The 24,828-nt window shown below is 39.1% G+C and overlaps 1 protein-coding gene across 1 annotated transcript in view; it reads left to right on the plus strand.

Moving 5' to 3' along the window:
- Positions 1–12,713, plus strand: part of grip2b (glutamate receptor interacting protein 2b) — a gene marked incomplete at both ends in the record, with an annotated part of 243,580 nt that extends 230,867 nt beyond the window's left edge. Inside the window, 8 exons of the mRNA XM_083939969.1 lie at positions 1,862–2,001; positions 3,077–3,271; positions 3,525–3,684; positions 4,559–4,673; positions 6,032–6,245; positions 6,489–6,679; positions 9,919–10,065; positions 12,546–12,713. Coding sequence (XP_083796095.1) covers positions 1,862–2,001; positions 3,077–3,271; positions 3,525–3,684; positions 4,559–4,673; positions 6,032–6,245; positions 6,489–6,679; positions 9,919–10,065; positions 12,546–12,713 — 1,330 coding nt within the window. The remainder of the gene's footprint in view (positions 1–1,861; positions 2,002–3,076; positions 3,272–3,524; positions 3,685–4,558; positions 4,674–6,031; positions 6,246–6,488; positions 6,680–9,918; positions 10,066–12,545) is intronic.
- Positions 12,714–24,828: the final 12,115 nt, after the last annotated feature.

Consider the following 24,828-nt stretch of genomic DNA (forward strand, 5'->3'; position numbering starts at 1 on the left):
TAATGTAATCGTCCTATTTCCTGTTGTCGATAAAGCACTTTGCGTCAGACCTGTGGGCTAAAAGCACTCTATAAATAAAGTTGGCTCTGCTTGACAAAGAAGACGGTTAGGGAATACAGACATCAACATCCTTGTGTCTGTGTGGCTCGTGGAACATGTTCACCCCGACCCAGTTTTTCTTTGAGCCAGTTTGATAATGTTAAATCAGCTCAGGTTAATACAGCTCTTTCAAACACACTCTTATCTGGCTTCAATCACGTGTGCATGTAAGTATAAAGCATGTGATATATGCATCAATGAGCTTGTGTGTGATAAGAGACCAAAATAAACAATAAAGCTATCAAGGTAGGCCGCAAGATAAAGGTTTGTTTTTTGTTTTTTCATTTTTACACCAGGTCTCATACAGTGGCAGTGATAGTGTGAGGGAGCCGGAGTTACTTACTCCAGAGTCGTGTTGTGACCCTCGACTGGTCATGTGGTTGTCTGCATGAATTTTGTTTAAGCAGTAATACCTTCTAATCAAAATCCCCGAAGCCAAATCTGATCTGTAAACAATGACGGCATCACTGCGGCACGTATCCAATGTTGTGCCCTTCACTTTAGATTTGTAAACAGCTTAAACTTAAACGTGTGTTTTGGAGGAATTATACCAATGCCTATTGTTGCACAAACAGCTACATGGATAGTAATGCACATGGATGGATTGCAGGCACAGGGCTCCGGGCACAGGCCCAGGGGCCCAGAGGGTCAGAGGTCCTGACTCACAAAATGTTACTGAAAGTAACACAAAATAATCTCAGAGACTCTAAATGACTGAAAATATACTCATAACAACCAAAACACACACATAAAGACCACAAATGACACATGACAACTACAAACAACAGACAATGACCACAAAGAGACACAAATTGACCACATAGGAAATAAATCAACTAAAATTGATACAAAATGACTACAATGAGAGCCAAAATGACCACAAAGAGACAGCCATTACATTAATTAGACTCTTTGAGTTTGGGTGCATTGTTCCTATGTAGACAGTGTGGGGCCTCTTACATGTCTGTACCTAGGGGCCCATTGTTTCATCATCTGTCTATCACAATGTACAGAACCATTGGTGGTGTTGTTTCCATTTGGAGCTGGTATAAACTGTTTTTTGAGTCATTATGTTGATCAATTTAAAGTCTTATCTTAACTTGATGCCTCTGAGCAATACTTAGCATGCATAGTACTTAAAGTGCAATTCCAGCGCAAAGGCATCCCACGGTCTTTTTCAAAGTTTACATACATCAAATAATCATTGAGATACTCAAAATAACACCAAACCTCTACAGTAGCATGAGTGTCCCTACACATAGAGTAAACCAAAGCACCAACAATGTAGTTAGTGAACCCAGAGTTTATTAAAAGAGTGTTTAGAAAGACTTACCTTCTGGCTCTGGTATCAGCTCCTCTCATAGTAAAGTCCATTCAAGTGGATTACGAAAGTCAATCCCAAAGGAAGGAGCCCATTGGTGCTTTGTTTTATGTGTATTGACTCTTCTCATGCTGCTGCAGAGATTTGGTGTTATTATGAGAAGTATTAGTGGTTAAAAAAGACGTTTTGATGCCTTTACCGTGCTGCCCCAAGCTAATCAATGTTAGCCACATACGGCTGTTATTGACTCCACCAGATTTATCCGTTAAGAGTTTTTACACAATAACAAACTGTCTCTATGGCTTATTTGATAGTGCTGTACAAAAAACATGGCATGATTTTGCATCGGAAATACACTTTAAGTGTGCATTACTCAGTGTGACTCTGTGTTCTCTTACTTATGTCTGTGCACTAATGTGTTGTGTTTTCATGTGTGTCTAGGACAGGGGCTATTCATGTAGGTGATCGGATCCTGGCTATCAACTGTGTCAGTTTGAAAGGCAAGCCCCTGAGTGAAGCTATCCACCTGTTGCAGATGGCTGGAGAGACGGTCACCCTCAAGATAAAAAAACAGCTTGATAGTAAGTATGAGAGCTGTGGATGGATTAATATTGTTGTGATGTAACAAAATATATATGTACCGTATTTTTCGGATTAAAAGTCTCACCAGCCGAAAATGCAGAATAAAGAAGGAAAAACACATATATAAGTCGCACTAGAGGTACCGCACTGGTAAAATCCAACACCAAGAAACGACATTTCACCTTGAAAGGCAATTTAAAATAAAACTAGAATAGAGAACAACAGGCTGAATAAGTGTTTACGTTATATGACGCATAAACAACGAGCTGAGAACGTGCCTGGTGTGTTAACGTAACATGTTACGGTAAGAGTCATTCACAGAACTATAACATATAGAACATGCTCTACGTTTACCAAACACTCTGTCACTGCTAATCACACAGAACTATAACATATAGAACCTGCTCTACGTTTACCAAACACTCTGTCACTAATCACACAGAACTTTGACATATAGAACCTGCTCTACGTTTACCAAACACTCTGTCACTAATCACACAGAACTATAACATATAGAACCTGCTCTACGTTTACCAAACACTCTGTCACTGCTAATCACACAGAACTATAACATATAGAACATGCTCTACGTTTACCAAACACTCTGTCACTAATCACACAGAACTATAACATATAGAACATGCTCTACGTTTACCAAACACTCTGTCACAAGTGTAATAGGAACATAAATAACAGCCCAGCCTATTATTTGATATTTTACGGTAATGTGTTAATAATTTCACATATAAGTCGCTGCAGAGTATAAGTCGCACCCCCGGCCAAACTATGAAAAACAATGCGACGTATAATATGAGAAATACGGTATATTCCTTAATTCTGTCTTCTTGGCCTGCTGAGCTGAACTCTATGTTTCTGAGGTCCCTCTTGGTTCTGCCATTTTCTTTAGATTCCTAGATGCATTTAATATTTTTAGAAATAGAGAACTCAAAGATCTTTCATCCTGTGACAACTTGCAATCAATCTTGTCTGAAAACAGGGTCATTGTCTCAAGATGTGTTTGACATTTGAAGACCATATATTGGACAAACCTAATTCCAACTTCTTCTCTCCAAGATGTAGAGGACAGAAAGGCAGCAGACGCAGAGGATACGACAGAGAATGAGCTCAGTGACCCTGAGGAGGATGATTTGACAGACAGTCAACAGACCAATAAGCTGTCAGAGCTTTACACCACAACCATACCCAGCGTTGACTCTGCCATGGAGTCATGGGATGGATCAGGGCTGGACGCCGGCTATGGCAGCCAGGGTAAGCTTTAACACACATACTGTAGACTGCAAAAGACAAACATGGCCATACACTACAAAACATATTTAGAGTAACACGTACTTAACAAAATTAAACTCAGACTCTTGTATATTATATCTTGTATAAATCACAAATGGTTATGTATTTAATCTACATTGAGAGAGAGAGAGAGAGAGAGAGAGAGAGAGAGAGAGAGAGAGAGAGAGAGAGAGAGAGAGTCTGTAAATGAGAACTTCCATCACTCCTCTTGTAGGTACATATAGCCACCAGGCAGCTGGCATCGCCCTCCATCCTCACGAGTGGCGTAGTGTCAAGCAGCAGCAGCGCAGCACGACCCCACCTCCTGGACGCCGGAAGAACTACCCTTTCAGTGACGGAGGCTTTAGTGAGGATGACTGGGACAAACCTCCTGGGTAGGACTGAACTTCTTCTTAACTACCTATGATGTATCCTGTATGCTTTGCGGATGTTTTTGAACACATGCATCACAGTGACATCAAGTCTGCATTCATTTTTGCAGATGTATCCGATTGCACTGATAATTTACAGATAATGTAAATCTGAAACAAGATAATGCAGACTTCATGTATGCTCATTGTGAACTTTCAAGAGACTGTTACAATACCTTGGTGCTACAGAGGAATGGATGGAAACCAGTTGATCTCTGAAACACTGCAGTAAATGTATCAATGGACTGAATGTTACTATTCAGTAATTTCATGTCATGATGCTAAATGTATATTTTTAAGTTCTCTTAAAACGGTATCTATGTGTTTGTGTCTCTGTTTGCACACTGCTGAGTCAGGAGGTTAAGCCTTGAGAGGATAGCAACATTCACTGGCATTATATAACACTAATGGGGGGTTGAGAGACAGAGAGGAGAGAAAAAATAATCATCTGCACAGTGAAAGTGAATTAATCTTGTCAGTCAAGGACACTCAGTGTTCAGACATTACTCACGTTGGATTTAACCAGATCCAGTGGCCTTGTCCTGTACAGACACTGCTCTTTCTTCACATCTTTGTTGATGATGGTACAGCGTTGATTTCTGTTGTGATGTCTTCAAAGCTGAAGCTTAACTCAACAGTACACATTTGTTTACATCACTATGACTCTTGACTGGTCTGGTTACTGTTTTCTGGTACAGACAAGTTTCGTGTTATAGAGAAAAGCACAGTTAATATAATATCCAAGTGATGCAGATCCACCAAGATTCATTGTTTGGTGGCTAAAAATGTGATTTATTTTCTGGTAATCAGTTAATTCATTTGTGTTTGTGTGTGATAGATTTATTGGCCAACAACAAGACGGTATTCTGCTGGATCAGGATGACAGTTTCTGGTGTCAGGCACTTGAGGATCTGGAGACCTGCGGCCAATCAGAGTTACTGAGAGAGATAGAGGTCAGTTGTCAGAAAAAAATCCACCTCCAAAAATTACCACAAACAGTTGACCTGACCTTGACATGACAAAGGCATGTTAGCGTTAGCTTCAAACATGGAAACATTCATTCATTCATTCATCTTCAGCCTCTTGTCCCTGTTGGGGTCGCGGGGGGGGGGGGGGGGGGGGGGCTGGAGCCGATCTCAGCTGACATCGGGCGTGAGGCGGGGTCCACCCTGGACAGGACGCCAGTCTATCACAGGGCACAAATCTTAGCAATTTATGTTCACATGCTTTATACCTGATGCAAGGGGTAAACAACATTAAATTGATCCATTCATTTGTGACATATATTGATGGTAATTGTTGCGTGTAACTTTATCTATTTCGTATCTAATTTGAATTTGCTCAGCTACTCACTACATAATCTGCAGCACATTTATGGCAGTTATGTGCACAGGCTCAGTACACACACACAATAGTGATATCACTATATGATATCAAAACCATTAACACATTATCATTATATTCTCTGGTGCTGCCTCAGGCGGCAGCTTATAGCCACAGCTCCCGTTGTGTTATTCCTTCATTGGTGCCCAGCTGAGGCCACAAGTAAGTCCGTTTCTGGACCCTCTGCAGTTTGCCGCATTTAGGAGTCGATGACGCTGCTATCTACCTGTTGCAACAAGTCCATATGTGTCTGGAGTGTGGGGGAGGCACTGTTAGGATCACTTTCTTTGATTTCTCCAGTGCTTTCAACACCATTCAGCCTCTGCTCATAGGTAACAGACTTGATAAAATCATCAAGAAGGCTGGCTCTGTACTTGGTTTCAGGCTTGAGTCCGTTGTGGAGAGGAGAACGCTGAACAAATTGTTAGCCATTATAGACAATGATCAGCACCCTCTCCATCACACAGTGGTCAGACAGTGGAGCGCCTTCTCACACAGGCTGCTCCACCCCTGCTGTCGAAGGGACAGATACAGGACATCTTTCCTGCCACATCCCATCACACTGTACAATAACAATTAAACTTTTCAGAATAATAAAATCAGGAACACCTTATGATTTTCTCATAATCCGTCCACTGCACCTTATATATTATATGTTTACATTTACACTACAATTAGACCGCTTATTTATACATTTTATTTTACAGGTATATTTTATATTGTATTTCTATATTTCTGTTTTAATGTGTCTGTGTAATGCTGATGTTACACTGCAATTTCCCAGTTTGGGGTCAATAAAGTCTTTCTATTCTATTCTATCTGCAGCCACTGAATAGTTGTTGATGTAGTGTATTTCTTTACCATCAGTATCACTTACCAATTAGCAGTTTTAGCTGAAGTCTAAGTGTGTCTGTTTTGGTTTGCGTAGGCATCCATCATGACAGGAACAGCCATTAGTCTTGGTGTAGACGGTGTCAACAAGCCTCCAGTTGAGCCCATGCTGAGCCACAGCAGGATGAGCCCGCTACGAAGAAATTCTCTCCTGCACCAGGGAAACCTGCTCCACCCAGGTGCACACCTCCACCAGGGCGTCCATCTCCACGAGGAGGCCCACCTGCATGAAGAGGCCCAACTCCACCAAGGTAATTATTGAATGGCAGATGTGACAGAGCCAAGGGTGGTTGTCTCTAGGACTGACAAAAAACAACTCCCAAATGTAATTGTGTTTCTGTATATAAAAGTGCTGTTCATTATATGGTTGGAAAATAAGTTTTAATCTAATTATTCTTAAAAACTTTCATTCCACCAAGACACCCACTTACTACAGGAGGCCCATTTTAACCATGAGGCCCATCTGCACCATGATGCCCACATGCACCACGAAGCCCACATGCACCACGAAGCCCACATGCTGCACCAGGGGACCCACATGCATCAAGATAACCATTCCCATCTCCTGCACCATGAGCCCAAGCCAAAGGCCTCATTGAGAGTGTCAGAGAGGACGTGGGAGTCTCGTCGGATCAAAGAGGAGATGCAGGGGATTCTGTCCCCGACCCCTTTGGAGCTGCACAAAGTGAGTTAAAACGTGTCTGAAGACGCTTTCAGGATGTGGCTTCTCTTCTGGGTTAGGATTATATGTTGATCAGATAAGGTCAAGTGAGGTCTTGACTGTAAATTAAACACTACAAATGTAAAGTAAATCAAAACTGACCCATTCTACTTTTGGAGACTCTAGGAACGGCAAGTAGCCCTGCATTCTCAGAGCGCAGCGATCTAGTCGGGGAATACGGTACAATGAGCTCTTTAAGATACGACGTAGCCTGACCAATAAGAGCTTTGTACGTAAGGAGAAGGATTTTACAGGTAGCCAGTGCAAAGAAGCTAATACAGGAGAAATATGTTCTCTTATATTTGTTTTAGTTCGTACACGAGCTGCAGCATTTTGGACCAACTGGAGACTCTTAACAGACTTATTGGAGCAGCCTGATAATAAGGAATTGCAATAGTCCAGCCTAGGGGTAACACATGCATGGACTAGGTTTTCTGCATCTTTCTGAGACACAATCTTCCTAATTTTTGCAATATTACGCAGGTGAAAATATGCAGTCCTTGTCATTAGTATAATGTGAGAATCGAAGGAATTATCCTGATCAAAAATAACACCCAGATTCCTTACTGTGGTGCTGGAGGACAACACAACATCATCCAGAGTAACAATGTCTTTAGCTAATGAGTTTCGGAGGCCTTCAGGCCCAAGTGCAATAACTTCAATAACTACCATTCTCATGTATGAATGGAGTATGCAGTGTAGAGCTAGAGGAGATAAGTAGGGCTTAGCATAAAGACGTTAAGTAGGGGGAAGAGCAAGCTGTCCAAAGTTTTAAAGTATGCTGACCACTCTAAAATGTTTTAACCTAATACTGTATTTATTTTTTTTAATCTAACAATTTCTTGATAAATCTGTCTCACAGGGCCAACAACATACCTTGTTGTTGTTACGAACCAAATGCAATGTGTCAATTAGCCAGCTTAAGAGGTATCTTTTGGCGCATTTTTCAATTTTGGATAGAGCCAGGACTTGCTGATTACCACCTGGCACTAGCTGCATACTTAATGCACAAGTGTCACTGATAACATTAACAACTGCTCCGTTATATTCAAGTGTCACCTGTACTTTTTCTCCTGTGACATGTCAAAATTCCTAATGTGAATAAGACCTTCATGAAATTAAATAACTTTAAATTGATTCAAGTTTTGGTTCAAGCATTTTTATGAGCCTGTGAATATTCTCATTTGTTATCTCCAAAGAAATTTCAGTCAAAAGCAACTGGACTTAGTTATTTGTCTAGGAGGACGTATCACCTCTCATCCAAGGGGCTTCATCAGTTCATTGTTGTCCTCAAAGGAGTGGGCTTTCTCTTTGAAATGTAAGCAGAGTCAAGGCCTGAGGAGTTACCATGCGTTTATGCAGTGGTTGTTTTGTTTCTCCACTGTAGAGATCTTTGCATCCCTCATTGCATTGGACAGCATAGACCAGATTGCTTTTGTGGGTGTGTGGTGTTCTGTCCTTGGGATGTACTAGTCTCTTTCTGAGTGTGTTACTGGGTTTGAAATACGCAGGGATGCAGTGTTTGTTGAAGATCCTCCTGAGTTTCTCTGATACCCCAGCCACATACGGGATGACTATGTTGCTTCTCTTGTTTTCTTTTTCTTTTCAACCACTTTGTTTTTTCTTTCTGGAAGCAGCTGCTGTTTTAACAAAGGTCCAGCTGGGATAGCCACAGCCGTTGTGAGGGCGCCTCTCAGGTGCTTGTGTTCTTTCCCCTGGGCCTGTGAGCTGGTGGGTACGTTATTAGCTCTGTGTTGCAGGGTTATGATAACGCCAAGCTTGAGTTCCAGGGGGTGGTGAGAGTCAAACAGTAGATACGGATCTGTGTGAGTGGGTTTTCTGTATACCCCAATGTAGAGGCTCCTGTCATTCTCCATATGGACGTCACAGTCTAAGAAAGTCAAACTGTTGTCCTTGACTTCTTCTCTGGTGAACTTGATGTTTCTGTTCACTGAGTTTATATGTTGGGTAAAAGTTTGCACCTCTTTGGATTTGATTTTAACCCATGTGTTGTCCACATATCTGAACCAATGGCTGGGTGATATTCCTTTGAAGGAGTTCAAAGCCTTGTCCTCTACCTCCTCCATGTACAGCATTTTTATGAGTTTGAAAAATACATTATTTTCATGGTGCAGGATATTATGTAATACAGTAACGAATGTACAGTATATGAGCCCAGCCCCCTTTGGGAATTGTTATGCTGGTGACTACATGTTCTCAACCTCCTGTGGATTTACAATATAAATGCATACAACGATCTGCACAAACATGTACAAGGATGTGTGTACTAAATCTGCTTTACAGTAATAATAGGCAGATTGGCCATCAGTCAGAGTGTTACAGCTTCTTAATGGTGTCTCATTAAAACAGCATACAGTATTGACACATTATATAATACTGCCTTTTCAGTTTTTTTTGTTAACCCGTAGCTTTTAGCAAAACATCTTGGCTTCTTTACCAATTATAAAACAATCACACATTTATCCAGCAATCATACTGTATTCAGCAGTGACCTGTCGAGCATTTAATCATGCTTCACTAAAGTATGTGACATGGGCAAGACACAAAATAAACACAGTTTAACAGCCAAATGCTGATATCCAAGTTACAAGTTTGCAAGTGAAAAAACTATAGTAATTTATTGAATAACTGGTAAAATGTGATTATTCCAGCCATTTGGCCTGTGGACAAAATGTTAATTTTGTACACTGAGCATACACTTACACAAATCACATAGCACCTTCTGTCAAGACAAGAAAACAAAAACCTCACAATCCATTTTTTGGTATGCAGTCAAATTTCAAGAATAAAAGGTGCAGACATGGGTAAGAAACACACACACACACACATACACACACACCTGGCTGACCGTTTCCAAGAAAACATTAGCTTTACTCTGAGTCACAGAAAGCCACTGCTTTCCATTTATATTTTAACTTGGATTATTCTAGATAGTTCATTCATTCATTCATATTCAACCGCTTATCCCTGTCGGGGTCGCAGGGGGGCTGGAGCAGATCCCAGCTGATATCAGGCGTGAGGCGGGGTACACCCTGGACAGGACGCCAGTCTATCACAGGACACATAGAGACAAACAGAGACAGACAACCATTCACACCTACGGGCAATTTTAGAGTCATCAATTAAGTTAAAACATTTAATTTAACCTGACCAAGCTCACATCCTTCTGTCGTCTTCTGTAGGTTACTGTGGTAAAGGACCCAGAGATCGATGACTTTGGCTTCAGTGTGTCAGACGGCTTCTTGGAGAAAGGAGTTTACGTCAACATGATCAGACCTGACGGGCCAGCGGACCGAGCCGGGCTCAAACCCTATGACAGGATCTTGCAGGTAACGATGAGAGCAATCCATTTGATGTTAGAGGGTTTTAACATCCGTATCTAGGCAACATTGTAAAAATGCAAGGCCACATTGAGCCTACAATAGAGATGTCCCAATACCAAACATTCAATAGTCGGTGCCAATACCAGTGAAATAACATGATTTGGCTACCACTGGTCGTAGTGCAACAACTTAAGATTCATACATTCAATAGAATGAGCACATTGGCACCGACAGACACACGCAAACCTAATTGCTTGAAGTAAATGCAGTCATTTCTACAGACATGGTGGTGGCAGGTTGACAAGACCAACTGAAATGTAAAGAGGTGAGCTAACTGATTAGCCGAGGCTGCATTACTGCGAGGTACAAGCTAACGTTAAACCTACGCGACATAACATACGACATTATTGGAACAGATGTGCCCGCGAGCCATCCCAAACATCATGTAATGTGTATTTGAGTATGTCAGGTAAAAAAAAGAAAACGTTAACTCGTCAAAACGTTTGGATGTTGTTAAGGCTGTCCCCCACGAAAAATGTTCATAGTCGAATCTGATTCGTCACGTCTTGCCTATAGTCGACTAATCGCAGAATCAGTGTTTTTTTTGTCCTCATGAAAAACTCTCTGATGGGTGGCGAGTCATAGACATGAAGCAGACAGCGGCGGGTGCATGTGAGTCCAGCGCTGCACGGCCCCGTGTGTCAGGAAGAGGGTTACTGAGAGACGGGATCTCTGATTTAAATGTGTTTTGTTTGTATCATTCTTAGACAATAGCTGACGGTATATTTGAGGAGCTCTTTTCCTAAACGCTATAAATCCATTTTAATAGTTGTCAGGAAAATGATATTTTTTACCTAGACCCACACATTTGGTTAATATTCAGTTTATCTTGTCAAAATGGTTCATTGGCTCAGTCTGAACATGTTGAACGGACGGACGAAACAAAAAACTCTCCCGCTTCAGAGCGCCGCCATGTTGGATCGCATAGAACGCTCACTGAATTCTGATTGGTCGAGAGGACGTATCGCATTTAGGCTAAAAATAGGTTTGGCGCTGGTCGCGGTTTGGAAAGGAACTGCATCTTGAGACCATTTTAAACAAAGAAATATAGCGATTTGGCAGAAACACTGATGAAGCAGTGAAAAGGTTCTGTTTACAGCAAAGTGGCTCAAACTCATTTTTTTTTAAATTTGGCTTTTATCTCGTTTTGGTAAAGAGCTCTTAATTTAGAACTGTAGTTTCACTTTCACGCCGCTGTGTCAGACTGTGTCGGATTGAACGTCGTTAATGAAAAACAACAAATGGGCAAATGTTGAAATGAAATGATGCTGATGATTAAACAGTAGCAGACTGCTGTATTCCTGCCGCCCAGATAGATTAAAAGCCCAGCCATGATGCGCTCTGACGGAGCCGGATCCTGGAAAGTATAACTTAGTTAAGAGGGGGAGGGGGTTATTCCCGCAAACAAACGAGATAGATTAAAAGCACATGAGTTATTTTCACATTTTTAGCAACAGAACTTATTAATAGGCTTATATTTATACCCAAATAGGCTATTTATCATGGTTTATTGGGAGAAACCAAACATCTATGTGTAAAATTAGACTTTCAAAACCCCCAGAGCCAGAATGGAATGATCCATTGTTTCATAACCACATTTTGCGCATTTTGCGACGATTCAACTGTGAGATTGGCAGTCGAATGGGGCTCCTCGGATCAAATCGTCGAATAATAGACTATTTGGGGTCTTCCCTAGATGTTGTAAATATATATGTATCAAAATCACCTTGAATTAGGAGCTACCATAGCTGTCCCCGTGAATGCCTCCTTGTTTAGTTTTTCATTACAATGTTAAACATAACGTTACCTACCTGATCAGTCTTCATATTTTTGTTTGCGGAAACATGTCAGTCGTGTTTTGAACGTCACATTATTCTGAAGACTGCGGTAACATCGTTTGCATAGTGGCTTCAGCGGATTGATGATAACGCCACGGTCATCTGCCTCAAATGCAAAGTACTTCCATTCTTATGGTGCCTTTTTTATCAATGAATCAGGGCGACACCATTGCTGTTGTTCACTTACACATAGGGTTTGTTATGCCATGTGACTTCCACCTTGTGACCGACTGGATCACTCGCTATACTTCCCCCCGTAAGAGTCCCATCACTGAAACTTATGGTGCCTCGATGCTTCAAATGCCTCAAAAAAATAGGCATTGTCTGTGTTTTTTTAATTTTAGAATGGGAAGGTATCACAACTATCGGTTCTTGTGACATCCCTAGCCTACATAGTCCGAAGGTTATGACAAGGCAGCAGAACAAGGTCTGTGGCTCAACAGTGTTCGTTAGGTTAGGTTCTACTGTCAGACAGGCGACAAAATTAAGACCCTAGTTACAAATCAGGAATTATCCTTAAACCTTGAGCAAAATTTGGTCTCAGTCTTTGTTAGCTAGCTAACCAACAGCAGTACCGTCTTTGTCCAGGTGAACCACGTGAGGACAAGGGACTTTGACTGCTGCCTGGCGGTGCCTCTGATCACAGAGGCCGGGGACAGACTGGAGCTGGTCATCAGTCGCAACCCACTGGCAAACGACGATGACGACGACACAGAGGACAATAACAACACTTTAGACCACCCGCTCAACCTGTAGTACACACACACACACATGCACACACACACACACACACACACACACACACACACACACACACACACACACACACACACACACACACACACACACACAGAAGAAAACAAGACAGATGAGTATCTAGACACTCTGTCACACTCAGGCAAGAGACTGGTGATGAAGTGCACAGTTACATCTACTGGAAACATAAACACTCCACTGGCTTGCAATAATTCTACTTAAACACAAAGACGGGAACACACACACACACACACACACACACACACACACACACACGCAAGGTCACACTGTCGTCTCTCCCCATTCACGCTGGGTTTAACTGCTGGCATAATGTATACTTCTATGGAAGAACCGGCCAAGTGCAGGAACCCCCGGAGACACTTGCCTGAAGGCTGGCTGGGAGTCTTCACAGTGTTGTCCCAACATAAACAACCACTTACTTGGCACTTTAACCAGCCATCAACCGATTCTTATTCTTTAAATATTGCTTTTACTTAAAGCAAATCGATAAAACCCTGCAATTTAGTTGAGGTAATTGAATCTGCATTTTAACGCCAGGCCACGGGTCTATAAAAATGTCTAGTGCTGATGGTGATGGAGGGATCTGCCTTATCACACAATATTGTAAATGACTGAAGGGATTTCAAGTGAAACTGCCTCGATTGCAGATTCTAATTGTTATTAACACTCACGAGAAGATTGAACCTCACTGGTCTTCACAGATGTAGCCATTGTAGCAGTCCATATCGCTGCTAAACGTCTGCTCTAATACTGCGGCTCCAAGGTAATTTCGTAGTTCCAGCTGTCGCATGAAGGTGGACTTCTATATTGGATACCTCTTCACATCATAAAATCAGCACAGTGATAATTTAAAGAAAAAAAATAGTGTCAAGACAATGATGTTATCACAAGTGGCAATACTTTCAAGACAAATCATCAAAGGGAAGAGAAAGAAGAGAAGAATTTGGTTTCCTCTCCTGACGAAAAATGTCATCTTTGGAAACTTTTTTAGCCAAGGCAACTTTTGCTGCGACAAAATTGGGAGGCTGTGCCCTTGGAGTTGCTCCAGAGAAAACTGTGTTGCCAAAGGAACATTTTCCTGCTACATTTTGAGAGATTATGACCATTTTTATTTACCACTCATGGGTTCATCTCACCTCAGCTGACCGACAAAGTCAAAGAGCAGTAGCTCTTCACAGTACTGTGTGTGTACTTTAACCCTCCTGTTCTCCTAAGGGTCAATTTGACCCCATTTAATGTTTAACATCTCTAAATAATGAAATTTTTTTGTTTTTTTTTTGCTTTATATTTATGACTTTTCCTAATTTTATGGGGACAACACATAAAAAACCTAAAATTGTCATGATTATATATATTTTTTATTGTTCTTATCGTACATGTACTTGTGGCATCGGTGTTCCTTTGGGTCAGTTTGATAATCTGGATGATTTAATCATTATTATTATTGTTTATTTTACAATTCAAATATCATATGAGGTCAAATTCATGCTGCTGTCCTTGATAACGGACGTTACTTTCATTCCAGATGTTACAAATAACACAAAATAGCACTTAAAATAACAGACTTACTTTAAAACACACACACAGAAATCCCTCCATGCAATTTAACATCAGTGATATTTTTCATTTTGTTAAATAAATACATAAAGTACCCGACTTAACTTGAGTCACAAATTCATTATGATCATTTTCGAGATGTTTAACGGTCAAATTGACCGCTAGAATAAATGGTGTTAGTCAAATTTGAGGGCAACAGGAGGGTTAAATAGCCATGGTCATGATTAGGGTTAAGTTTAAAAAAATCTGAAATAAAATAACCTATTTATGCCATTACAGGTACTGGGGGTACCACATTTACTTTGAGATATAGTGTAATTTCCATAAATAAACAAGGTAAAGGGGCGTGTCACAGCATCGAAACTGCATTTTACACTAGAGCAGGTTTTGGGGATAATTGATTTATGACACAAGCCAGAAAAAATCAATGTTCTTCAACAACAAACCGAGCTAAAGCTTCTGATTTTCAAGTGAAAACAAATGGAAGATGAAATGAATGAATGATTGATCTTAATAAACCTTAGTCAACAGTCAAATGTGTAATATAGGGTCATTGTAATTTTCCATGAATCCAAATTTACCCAGGCAGTCACACCAAAGAAACATCACGCGGAGTGCGTTATTTTTGAGGGTTCACATTTCGAATTAATTAGCATTAGCTTTTCATTCTTGCCGCTCAATTATGGATTTTGAAATATATGACTGAAAATAGCTAAGCATATTCAGAGATATTGGGTGTATTGACTGGAATCATAGATAAGTAGCTGCACCTATGCCGCCTATGTCCAGAATCACAATGCTAAAGATAAGTGCCAAGCTAGTCAGACTAGGAACAAGTCACACACACAAACACATTCATACAGAACATGGCCAACATGTACAGATAACAAAAGGACATGAAACAATGCAGTTTACGTGTGTGTGTGTGTGTGTGTGTGTGTGTGTGTGTGTGTGTGTGTGTGTCCCCTAACTTGTGTTCTGTGTGTCCGGCTTTGTTTTACTCCTGCATCCCTGTTTCTGCATGTACGTGTCGTTACATTTCTATCTTTGTGGGTGCATCTGGAAGGCTTCATATACATGCGGTTACCCACACCATTTGGCCAACTGAAAGTGTTTAATTCTCATAGTAGAACTGTGGCTTTAATCCTCTTTTGTTTACAGTCGCATTAGGAAGAGATTGCAGCCTGTTTAGAGGAATAACAGCACCGATGATACTTCAACACGTATAGAGAGTTTCAATGGTGTCCTCAATGGGACTTAACATAAAATGTGGTATTCTGAATTGCTCTAACTTAGCGTGCGAACCAGACAAATCTACAAGCTCATCTTACATTTGCTCTTGCAGGTGCGTCTGATCCACGTCCCGTTTTACAACCGTAAACTATGATGTGGACTATGATTGATAACTTGCAGAGGCTTCACACTTTACACAAAATAGTAATTTTGGCACACATTTGTCTGTTGCTCAGCTCTACGTCACATTTCCTTGTTCTGATTGGTTGTAGATTCATCCAGAGCGGAAATCCCAAACTAACTGAGAGGTTGCAAACCAACCAGCATTTGTGATTTGGTAAAGCTAGCTCCATCGGTCAGTGCCCCCGAAATAGCTCCACTCCCATTGCAACTCTTTCTTCCAGTACCCACGTGCCAAACCCAAAATCTGAACCTATCAAATAACCTTTTCTTTACCCCTCACACCTCTCCCCGCCAGCTATTTCGGTTTGTTTGTAACAGCATAGATTCCTCCCACCTCCTGTCTTCTCATATCCCTGCCCAAACTTTCCTTGTCCTTACAATCTGTTGATATACAAATGAGACTGGCTGCCACTAACATCCTTCTGCACTTGTGTGAAACAAGTGAAAGTAGAGCGTATACGGGTTGGATGGTGACTGTGTTGGCTTGTAAGTACATTAGAGATAGCCATTATGTTTGAGTGTAAAAAAAAAAAATGTGCAAGAGGGCGAGGATACACATAATGCAGAAACACAGGAATGCTACACGTGAGAGTGTGTGTGTGAGAAAGAGAGGAGACAGAATAGCCTCTGTCCTCTGAAGGACTGGAACATTTTTCAACAGGAACAATCACAACCTCTGTTCTCTCTCTCGCTCTCTTTCACTATTCGCATGTCTCCCCACTCTTTCTCCGCATTGTAACATAATACATTTAGAATCCAGCTGTCCCTTTTGAGAAACATGTGGGTGTAAATGAGGGAGACTGTGCGGGTACGACTAATGGTATGTAGGCCTGTGTGTGTGTGTCAAGGTTTCTGTGTGTACTATATAAATGTGTTAACATATACGTAACCAAGGATGTCATTTTTTTTCCTTTTTAAGCATGTATGAGCTTTTGAGCATGTGTTTGTGTGTACGTGTGTGTGTCAGAGAGAGAGAGAGCAAGGTGGTGTACATTTCATTGTACAGTGGTGATATTTTTCAGGGTTGTGGGCTGTTCAGGACCCTGAGGAGACTGAAAACAGTATAAACTCAGTTTGTCTGAGCGAGCCGGAGAAAGACAAAGTTTTCATAAATAACAAAAAAAGGGACATTTACTTCTCTCCAAGCACTTACTAAAAAAAAATGAAGCACACTGTTGAATACCATGCACTGTAAGTATTTTCATGTACAACAGGACAAACTTGTCTTGAGTGTTTTTTACGCAATGTCAAGTGGCCAAAAAAGAAAAAACTGTTTTGTAAAGCAACAAAAAATAACAAAATACTGAGAAAAGCCTTCCAAACTGTTGTGTTGGTTTTTATCTACGTATGTATGTGTGTACGTATGTATGTTGAATGTACGTAAGTATGTATGTGTGTGTGTGTATGTAAGGTCATTCATATTCCCTATGCATTTCTGGGTCAAAGGTCAGTTTAAAGCCCAATCCGGAATCATAACAATAGTACCACAAATAAATAAACAATACGTTTATAAGACTATAAAAACTATATCACAATTGTATATTGTAATAAATTACGCTTACAGTTAAATGGTTGGAGGGTAAAAATGACAAGAAATCCAATAACTGTGATAATGTAGGAGTGATATTTCAATTGTATATTGCTAATACAAATGATTGAGACTCTAATCTATTGAATTTTGGAAGATTTAATTATAGTATACTGCATACACTAGCCTGTTTATGAACTTGCTAAAAGATGTCATTACATTTGAGAGGTATTACATAATATATATATTACATCATAATAGCTGAAAACCCTTGACAAGTGGGGAAACCAGGCTGGGGAAGTGAAATGAGTTGCGTTAGAGCTAGCTAGCTGAACCAGGCTATTTCAAGGACCGAAGGTTACATCACTGTTACAGCTCCGATCTCTCTTTCTTCATCTGGTCTTTAATGTACGACAACGCGTTATGGAGAATGAGCTGCGCAAGTCTTCAATAAAGCACCCGCAAAGTGTGAGGTTGATCAGATGAACAGTTGTCAGGAGGAAAAAAAAATCGATGGACAGACAAAGACTCCTTCTATTGTAGTAAAACAGCTTCTGCAGCAGATCATTACTGTGTTTGTCTAACAAGTTAACAAGTGGGAGATGGAGCAAGTGTTGAAGTGTGTACTGCATGAGTTGTTACTGTGCGATACAAGCTCCTCATTTGTTCAGTGTTTTATTTTGGAGACGTGGAAAAAAAACATCACCGCTTCCCGTTTCTTTCAGGTCTGTTTGTACTGCTTTCGATTAATTTGAAAGGAGACATTTTGGTAGCCATATTGGATGATATCAGATGCTAGATTTGGTGTATTTTACCGAATGTATATATTTATATAATTTGTATATTTTTGGTAGTAGGCCTATAAAACCACAGCAGGCTATCTGTTCAACTAACTGTTAGCCTACTTCCCAGAAAATGAAAGTTAACAATTGATTATGATTAGCTTAATATTAGCTTAATGCTTAGATAATATTCACATAATTCCCCAGAAATTAATGCATTTTTTTGTTTTAAATCATTCATCAATCAAAGCACTAAATAACTATAGTGTCTTCACTTAAGCTACAACCCAGATACATTTAGCTTTATTATAACTACAACACTAGGTCAGCTAACCATTAGCTTAACTTAGGCTACAACCCAGATACATTTAGCTTTATTATAACTACAACACTTAGTCAGCTAACCATTAGCTTAACTTAGGCTACAACCCAGATACATTTAGCTTTATTATAACTACAACACTTAGTCAGCTAACCATAAGCTTAACTTAGGCTACAGCCCAGATACATTTAGCTTTATTATAACTACAACACTAAGTCAGCTAACCATTAGTTTAACTTAGGCTACAACCCAGATACATTTAGCTTTATTATAACTACAACACTAAGTCAGCTAACCATTAGTTTAACTTAGGCTACAACCCAGATACATTTAGCTTTCTTATAACTACAACACTAAGTCAGCTAACCATTAACTTAACAGGCTACAACCCAGATATATTTAGCTTTATTATAACTACAGCACTAAGTCAGCTAACCATTAGCTTAACTTAGGCTACAACCAGATACATTTAGCTTTATTATAACTACAACACTTAGTCAGCTAACCATTGGCTTAACTTAGGCTACAACCCAGATACATTTAGCTATATTATAACTACAACACTAAGTCAGCTAACCATTAGCTTAACTTAGGCTACAACCCAGATACATTTAGCTTTATTATAACTACAACACTTAGTCAGCTAACCATTAGCTTAACTTAGGCTACAACCTAGATGAATCTAGCTTTATTATAACTACAACACTAAGTCAGCTAACCATTTGCTTAACTTAGTCTACAACCCAGATACATTTAGCTTTATTATAACTACAACACTAAGTCAGCTAACCATTAGCTTAACTTAGGCTACAACCCAGATACATTTAGCTTTATTATAACTACAACACTAAGTCAGCTAACCATTAGCTTAACTTAGGCTACAATCCAGATACATTTTGCTTTATTTTAACTACAACACTAAGTCAGCTGACCATTAGCTTAACTTAGGCTACAACCCAGATACATTTTGCTTTATTATAACTACAGCACTAAGTCAGCTAACCATTAGCTTAACTTAGGCTACAACCCAGATACATTTAGCTTTATTATAACTACAGCACTAAGTCAGCTAACCATTAGCTTAACTTAGGCTACAACCCAGATACATTTAGCTTTATTTTAACTACAACACTTAGTCAGCTAACCATTAGCTTAACTTAAGCTGCAACCTAGATTAATCTAGCCTTATTTTAACTACAACACTAAGTCAGCTAACCATTTGCTTAACTTAGTCTACAACCCAGATACATTTAGCTTTATTATAACTACAACACTAAGTCAGCTAACCATTAGCTTAACTTAGGCTACAACCCAGATACATTTAGCTTTATTCTAACTACAACACTAAGTCAGCTAACCATTAGCTTAACTTAGGCTACAACCCAGATACATTTAGCTATATTAGAACTACAACACTAAGTCAGCTAACCATTAGCTTAACTTAGGCTACAACCCATATACATTTAGCTTTATTATAACTACAACACTTGGTCAGCTAACCATTAGCTTAACTTAAGCTACAACCCAGATACATTTAGCTTTATTATAACTACAACACTTAGTCAGCTAACCATTAGCTTAACTTAGGCTACAACCTAGATGAATCTAGCTTTATTAGAACTACAACACTAAGTCAGCTAACCATTAGCTTAACTTAGGCTACAACCTAGATACATTTAGCTTTATTATAACTACAACACTAAGTCAGCTAACCATTAGTTTAACTTAGGCTACAACCCAGATACATTTAGCTTTCTTATAACTACAACACTAAGTCAGCTAACCATTAACTTAACAGGCTACAACCCAGATATATTTAGCTTTATTATAACTACAGCACTAAGTCAGCTAACCATTAGCTTAACTTAGGCTACAACCAGATACATTTAGCTTTATTATAACTACAACACTTGGTCAGCTAACCATTAGCTTAACTTAGGCTACAACCCAGATACATTTAGCTTTATTATAACTACAACACTTAGTCAGCTAACCATTAGCTTAACTTAGGCTACAACCTAGATGAATCTAGCTTTATTAGAACTACAACACTAAGTCAGCTAACCATTAGGTTAACTTAGGCTACAACCTAGATACATTTAGCTTTATTATAACTACAACACTAAGTCAGCTAACCATTTGCTTAACTTAGTCTACAACCCAGATACATTTAGCTTTATTATAACTACAACACTAAGTCAGCTAACCATTAGCTTAACTTAGGCTACAACCCAGATACATTTAGCTTTATTATAACTACAACACTAAGTCAGCTAACCATTAGCTTAACTTAGGCTACAACCCAGATACATTTAGCTTTATTATAACTACAGCACTAAGTCAGCTAACCATTAGCTTAACTTAGGCTACAACCCAGATACATTTAGCTTTATTATAACTACAACACTAAGTCAGCTAACCATAAGCTGAACGTAAGCTGCAACCTAGATGAATGTAGCTTTATTATAACTACAACACTTAGTCAGCTAACCATTAGCTTAACTTAGGCTACAACCCAGATACATTTAGCTTTATTATAACTACAACACTAAGTCAGCTAACCATTAGCTTAACTTAGGCTACAACCCAGATACATTTAGCTTTATTATAACTACAACACTTAGTCAGCTAACCATAAGCTTAACTTAGGCTACAACCCAGATGAATCTAGCCTTATTTTAACTACAACACTTAGTCAGCTAACCATTAGCTTAACTTAAGCTGCAACCTAGATTAATCTAGCCTTATTTTAACTACAACACTTAGTCAGCTAACCATTAGCTTAACTTAAGCTGCAACCTAGATTAATCTAGCCTTATTTTAACTACAACACTTAGTCAGCTAACCATTAGCTTTGTTCCTAGGAAAAATATAGTTAACTTGCTAATTATAGTATTCTGCTCAGAGAACTAGAGTTAAGTAGCAAACCATAATGACCTTACCAGTCTGTTTCCATTACTGTAAACCTGAATACAAACTTCTTTCCTGAACCTTCAGCCAAATGTGGCTGTGACTCTTAAGAGGGGAAAATAATATAACGTTGCATAACTTACAAATGAGAACATTTCAGTGTCTCCCCCAGATCTGTGTGGGTGGTGTCTCCAATCACTGCTTCACATTTATGCTCAATCCCACGAGAACCTTTTTACACAGAGGTTATTGGATTCATGCAAGCCTGTGACATTTGTAGTTGTTTTATGACTTTACTTTAACATTAAATCATTTAAAAAGATGTGTTGACAAGTGGCATCAACACTTATTGCGATTCCGGATTGGGCCGTTAATAATGTATGCGTTGATATTGTGAAATTTTTTTCAAATTGTGTAAAGGTCTATTCTATGTAATATAGTATTTTTCTATGACAATATTACTCTTCCGCAACAGGGGAGGAAATACAAAACAAAAATGATTAAAGGGAAAATAAAATGTATAACTTTGCTGTTGTTGTTGTTTTGTTTTCTTCATTTTCTATGAAACAAAAAAGAGTGTACTGGTATACTTCTCTTTTCGAGAAGAACATGAGAAAATATCAAAAGTATGAACAATAAAATGTCTAATTTTATGTTGGGTGACTAGTCTGTTGTTATTCTGGTGTGTCTTTATGAACTTCAATGTAACTCAAAGGCTTCAGTGCAAATTCTGTTGTGTGTGTGACTGATAAAGTGACAATATAATGGGGCATTTAAATCCCACCTTAAGAATTAATTTTACAACTAAAGTTCCTTTCCCTAGTAGACTACCACAAGTAGTGGAGAGGAGGTAATACATACAAACTATCAGGGTCCTAGTCTTAAATATTAACATCACAAGCTTCTACCTTTGCTGTATATTTATAGTTTTTCACTTGAAAACACAAACATGCTTAAAGAACTGGGGGTCTTAGGGGAAACAAGTTGTGTGTGTGTGTGTTTGTGTGTGTGTGTCCAGTATGTGGGTGTAATATTCATTCATTCATTCATTCATCTTCAACCGCTTATCCTTGTCGGGGTCTTGGGGGGGTTGGACCCGATCCCAGCTGACATCTGGCGTGAAGCAGGGTACACCCTGGACAGGACACCAGTCTATCACAGGACACATAGAGACGACAGAGACAGACAACCATTCACACATACGGGTGATTTAGAGTCATCAATGAACCGAACACCTGCACGTCTTTGGACTGTGGGAGGAAACTGGAGAACCCGGAGAAAACCCACGCAGACACGGGGATAATATGCAAACTCCACACAGAAAGGCCCCAGCCGGGATGCGAACCTGCAACCTTCTCGCTGTGAGAACAGTGTGTTTGAATCTCAGTATTCAAGCCTTTCTGTATGTATTCATGTCTCTGTCCATGCTAATGTCTACACGTGATCTTTTTGTCTTTCACTCAGTCGACATGTTTCATTTTCTTAGTATATACAGTTTTGTACATTCTGTTCTTGCTGACTTAATTATCCCTTAGAGCGAGCCTACTGTTACATAATAGGCCACAGCAGTAACATAAGGAAAAGTAGTTAAAGAACCAATGACACACCAGCAGCGGTGGAAAGAAGCTGAAGATGGGGAAAGACCTGAAGACAAGTTGAAACCTACGAAGACTGGAAACCAACACTTAATGATCGACTTCCACCATCAGACACAGATTCTGTTTTTTAATCTCGTCAGCCAGAAAGCACACAGAGACAACACAACTATAAATTGTAGAATGTATAAAACCAATGAATATATATGATCATAATCTTGTAATTATCATGTGGAGATAAGTCGTAGTGAGGCAATTGTCATCATGGAGATGTCAAATACCTAACAAGACATTGCAAAACACAGTGATTGACCCATGACACATACATATGTCCCTAGATCACCTCAGTCACAATTAAGTTACCAACAAAATAAAATATATGATAAGAATGTATCCATATAGTGGGACTTTTAGCTTGTATTTTCCCAGTTTCCATGAAAACGTGACAAACTAGCCGCTGTTCCACGTTAGCTTGGTAGAGATTGTAACACAAAACTACTTTGCTAGCTTAATCTTGTTGTTATTAGGATATGTGCTGAAAAGAAATATTTTTTCGCACGGTGAGTTTTACGCAAGACAATTTCAACTCCCTGTTGAGTCAGCCAATAAACTTGAGCTAGCTTAACGTTAGCTTGTAGAGATTGTAGGGTGTCGCAACCTGAATAAATACCACATATTTAAACACAAAACTGCTTTGCTTGCTCAAACTAATTGTAGCTAAACTATCCACTAAAAAAAATGAATGGGCAGATCCTTTTTACAATTCGCCCTGTGTTGGGTTTTTTTCTAATTTCCATCAGAAGTATTGAAGGATTTACTGGTTCATTAGTTATCCAAATATATTATTTTTAGGTGGCTTTTTGCTTACTAGCTTTTAGGTTATTGTTGAAGTTAGGCTACCTTGAAAATAAGAAAATAAAAATCAGATTTTACTTTTTTTGACCTACTATAGGTCTACTATGAATCATTTTAACACACACTACGACTTTTTTCTGACTTTCATCAACATATTATAATAGGACTTTTTATATCATACAATACTATTATGTTTTTTGACTCAGTAAGACTTCACTCACTCATCACTCATCTTCAACTTCTTATCCAGGGTCGGAACGTGGGGGCAGCAGCTTTATCAGTGGACCCCAAACTTTCCTTTCCCGGGCCACATTAACCAGCTCTAAGTGGGGATCCCGATGCGTTCCCAGGCCAGTCTGGAGATATAATGACTTTTTCAACATCTTATACTATGATTTTTTATATCATACTATATTATGATACTTTAATTTCTCGTAGATTTGCCAGTTTAATCTCATAGATCTGCAACAAAGATTTTTTTACTTGCTATACTTTAGCATTTTATGACTATTTTTCAACATGCTGTACTATGATTTCAGGGTTCCTATAAGGAATTTATTTTGAGTAATTTCCAGGTCTGGATAAGTATGGACAAATCTTTGTATTGTTTACAGACCTTCTAAAATAAAATATATTAATATATACAAATCAAAACATGTTTACTAATGCAACATAGCCGACCTGTAGAATCAAGCTAGCTGTAGAAGGGTGTCAGGTTACAATGGCTACCATTCGCCCTGCAACTGCAGCGATTCTCATTTATTGAATTCTTTCCATACATATCGTCTGAATTTTATTCAAGATTTATTTTTATTTATCATTAATTTATTCATTTACAAGTATGTTTAATCCATCTAATAGCCAATGAATCACAGACTTGTGTTTTCTTTTGTAGTTCCTGGTTAATTGTACATCCCTATTGTTACTGCCTGTAGGGGTTGCAGGTTCAAAGTTATTAATTGGACTCTTTAATCCTTTAGCTTAAATAAAATGCTGTGCATTGAACATGTATCGGTTTGGAGTTAGTTCACTTATATGAGCTACATTACCTATATAAAAATGTCTTGTAATTACTTGACAACATAATGGCATACATAGTCAGAATTGGATTCGGAAGTTGGATTTTAAA

Source organism: Echiichthys vipera, assembly GCF_963691815.1.
Source record: "Echiichthys vipera genome assembly, chromosome: X".
Lineage (NCBI taxonomy): Eukaryota > Metazoa > Chordata > Actinopteri > Perciformes > Trachinidae > Echiichthys > Echiichthys vipera.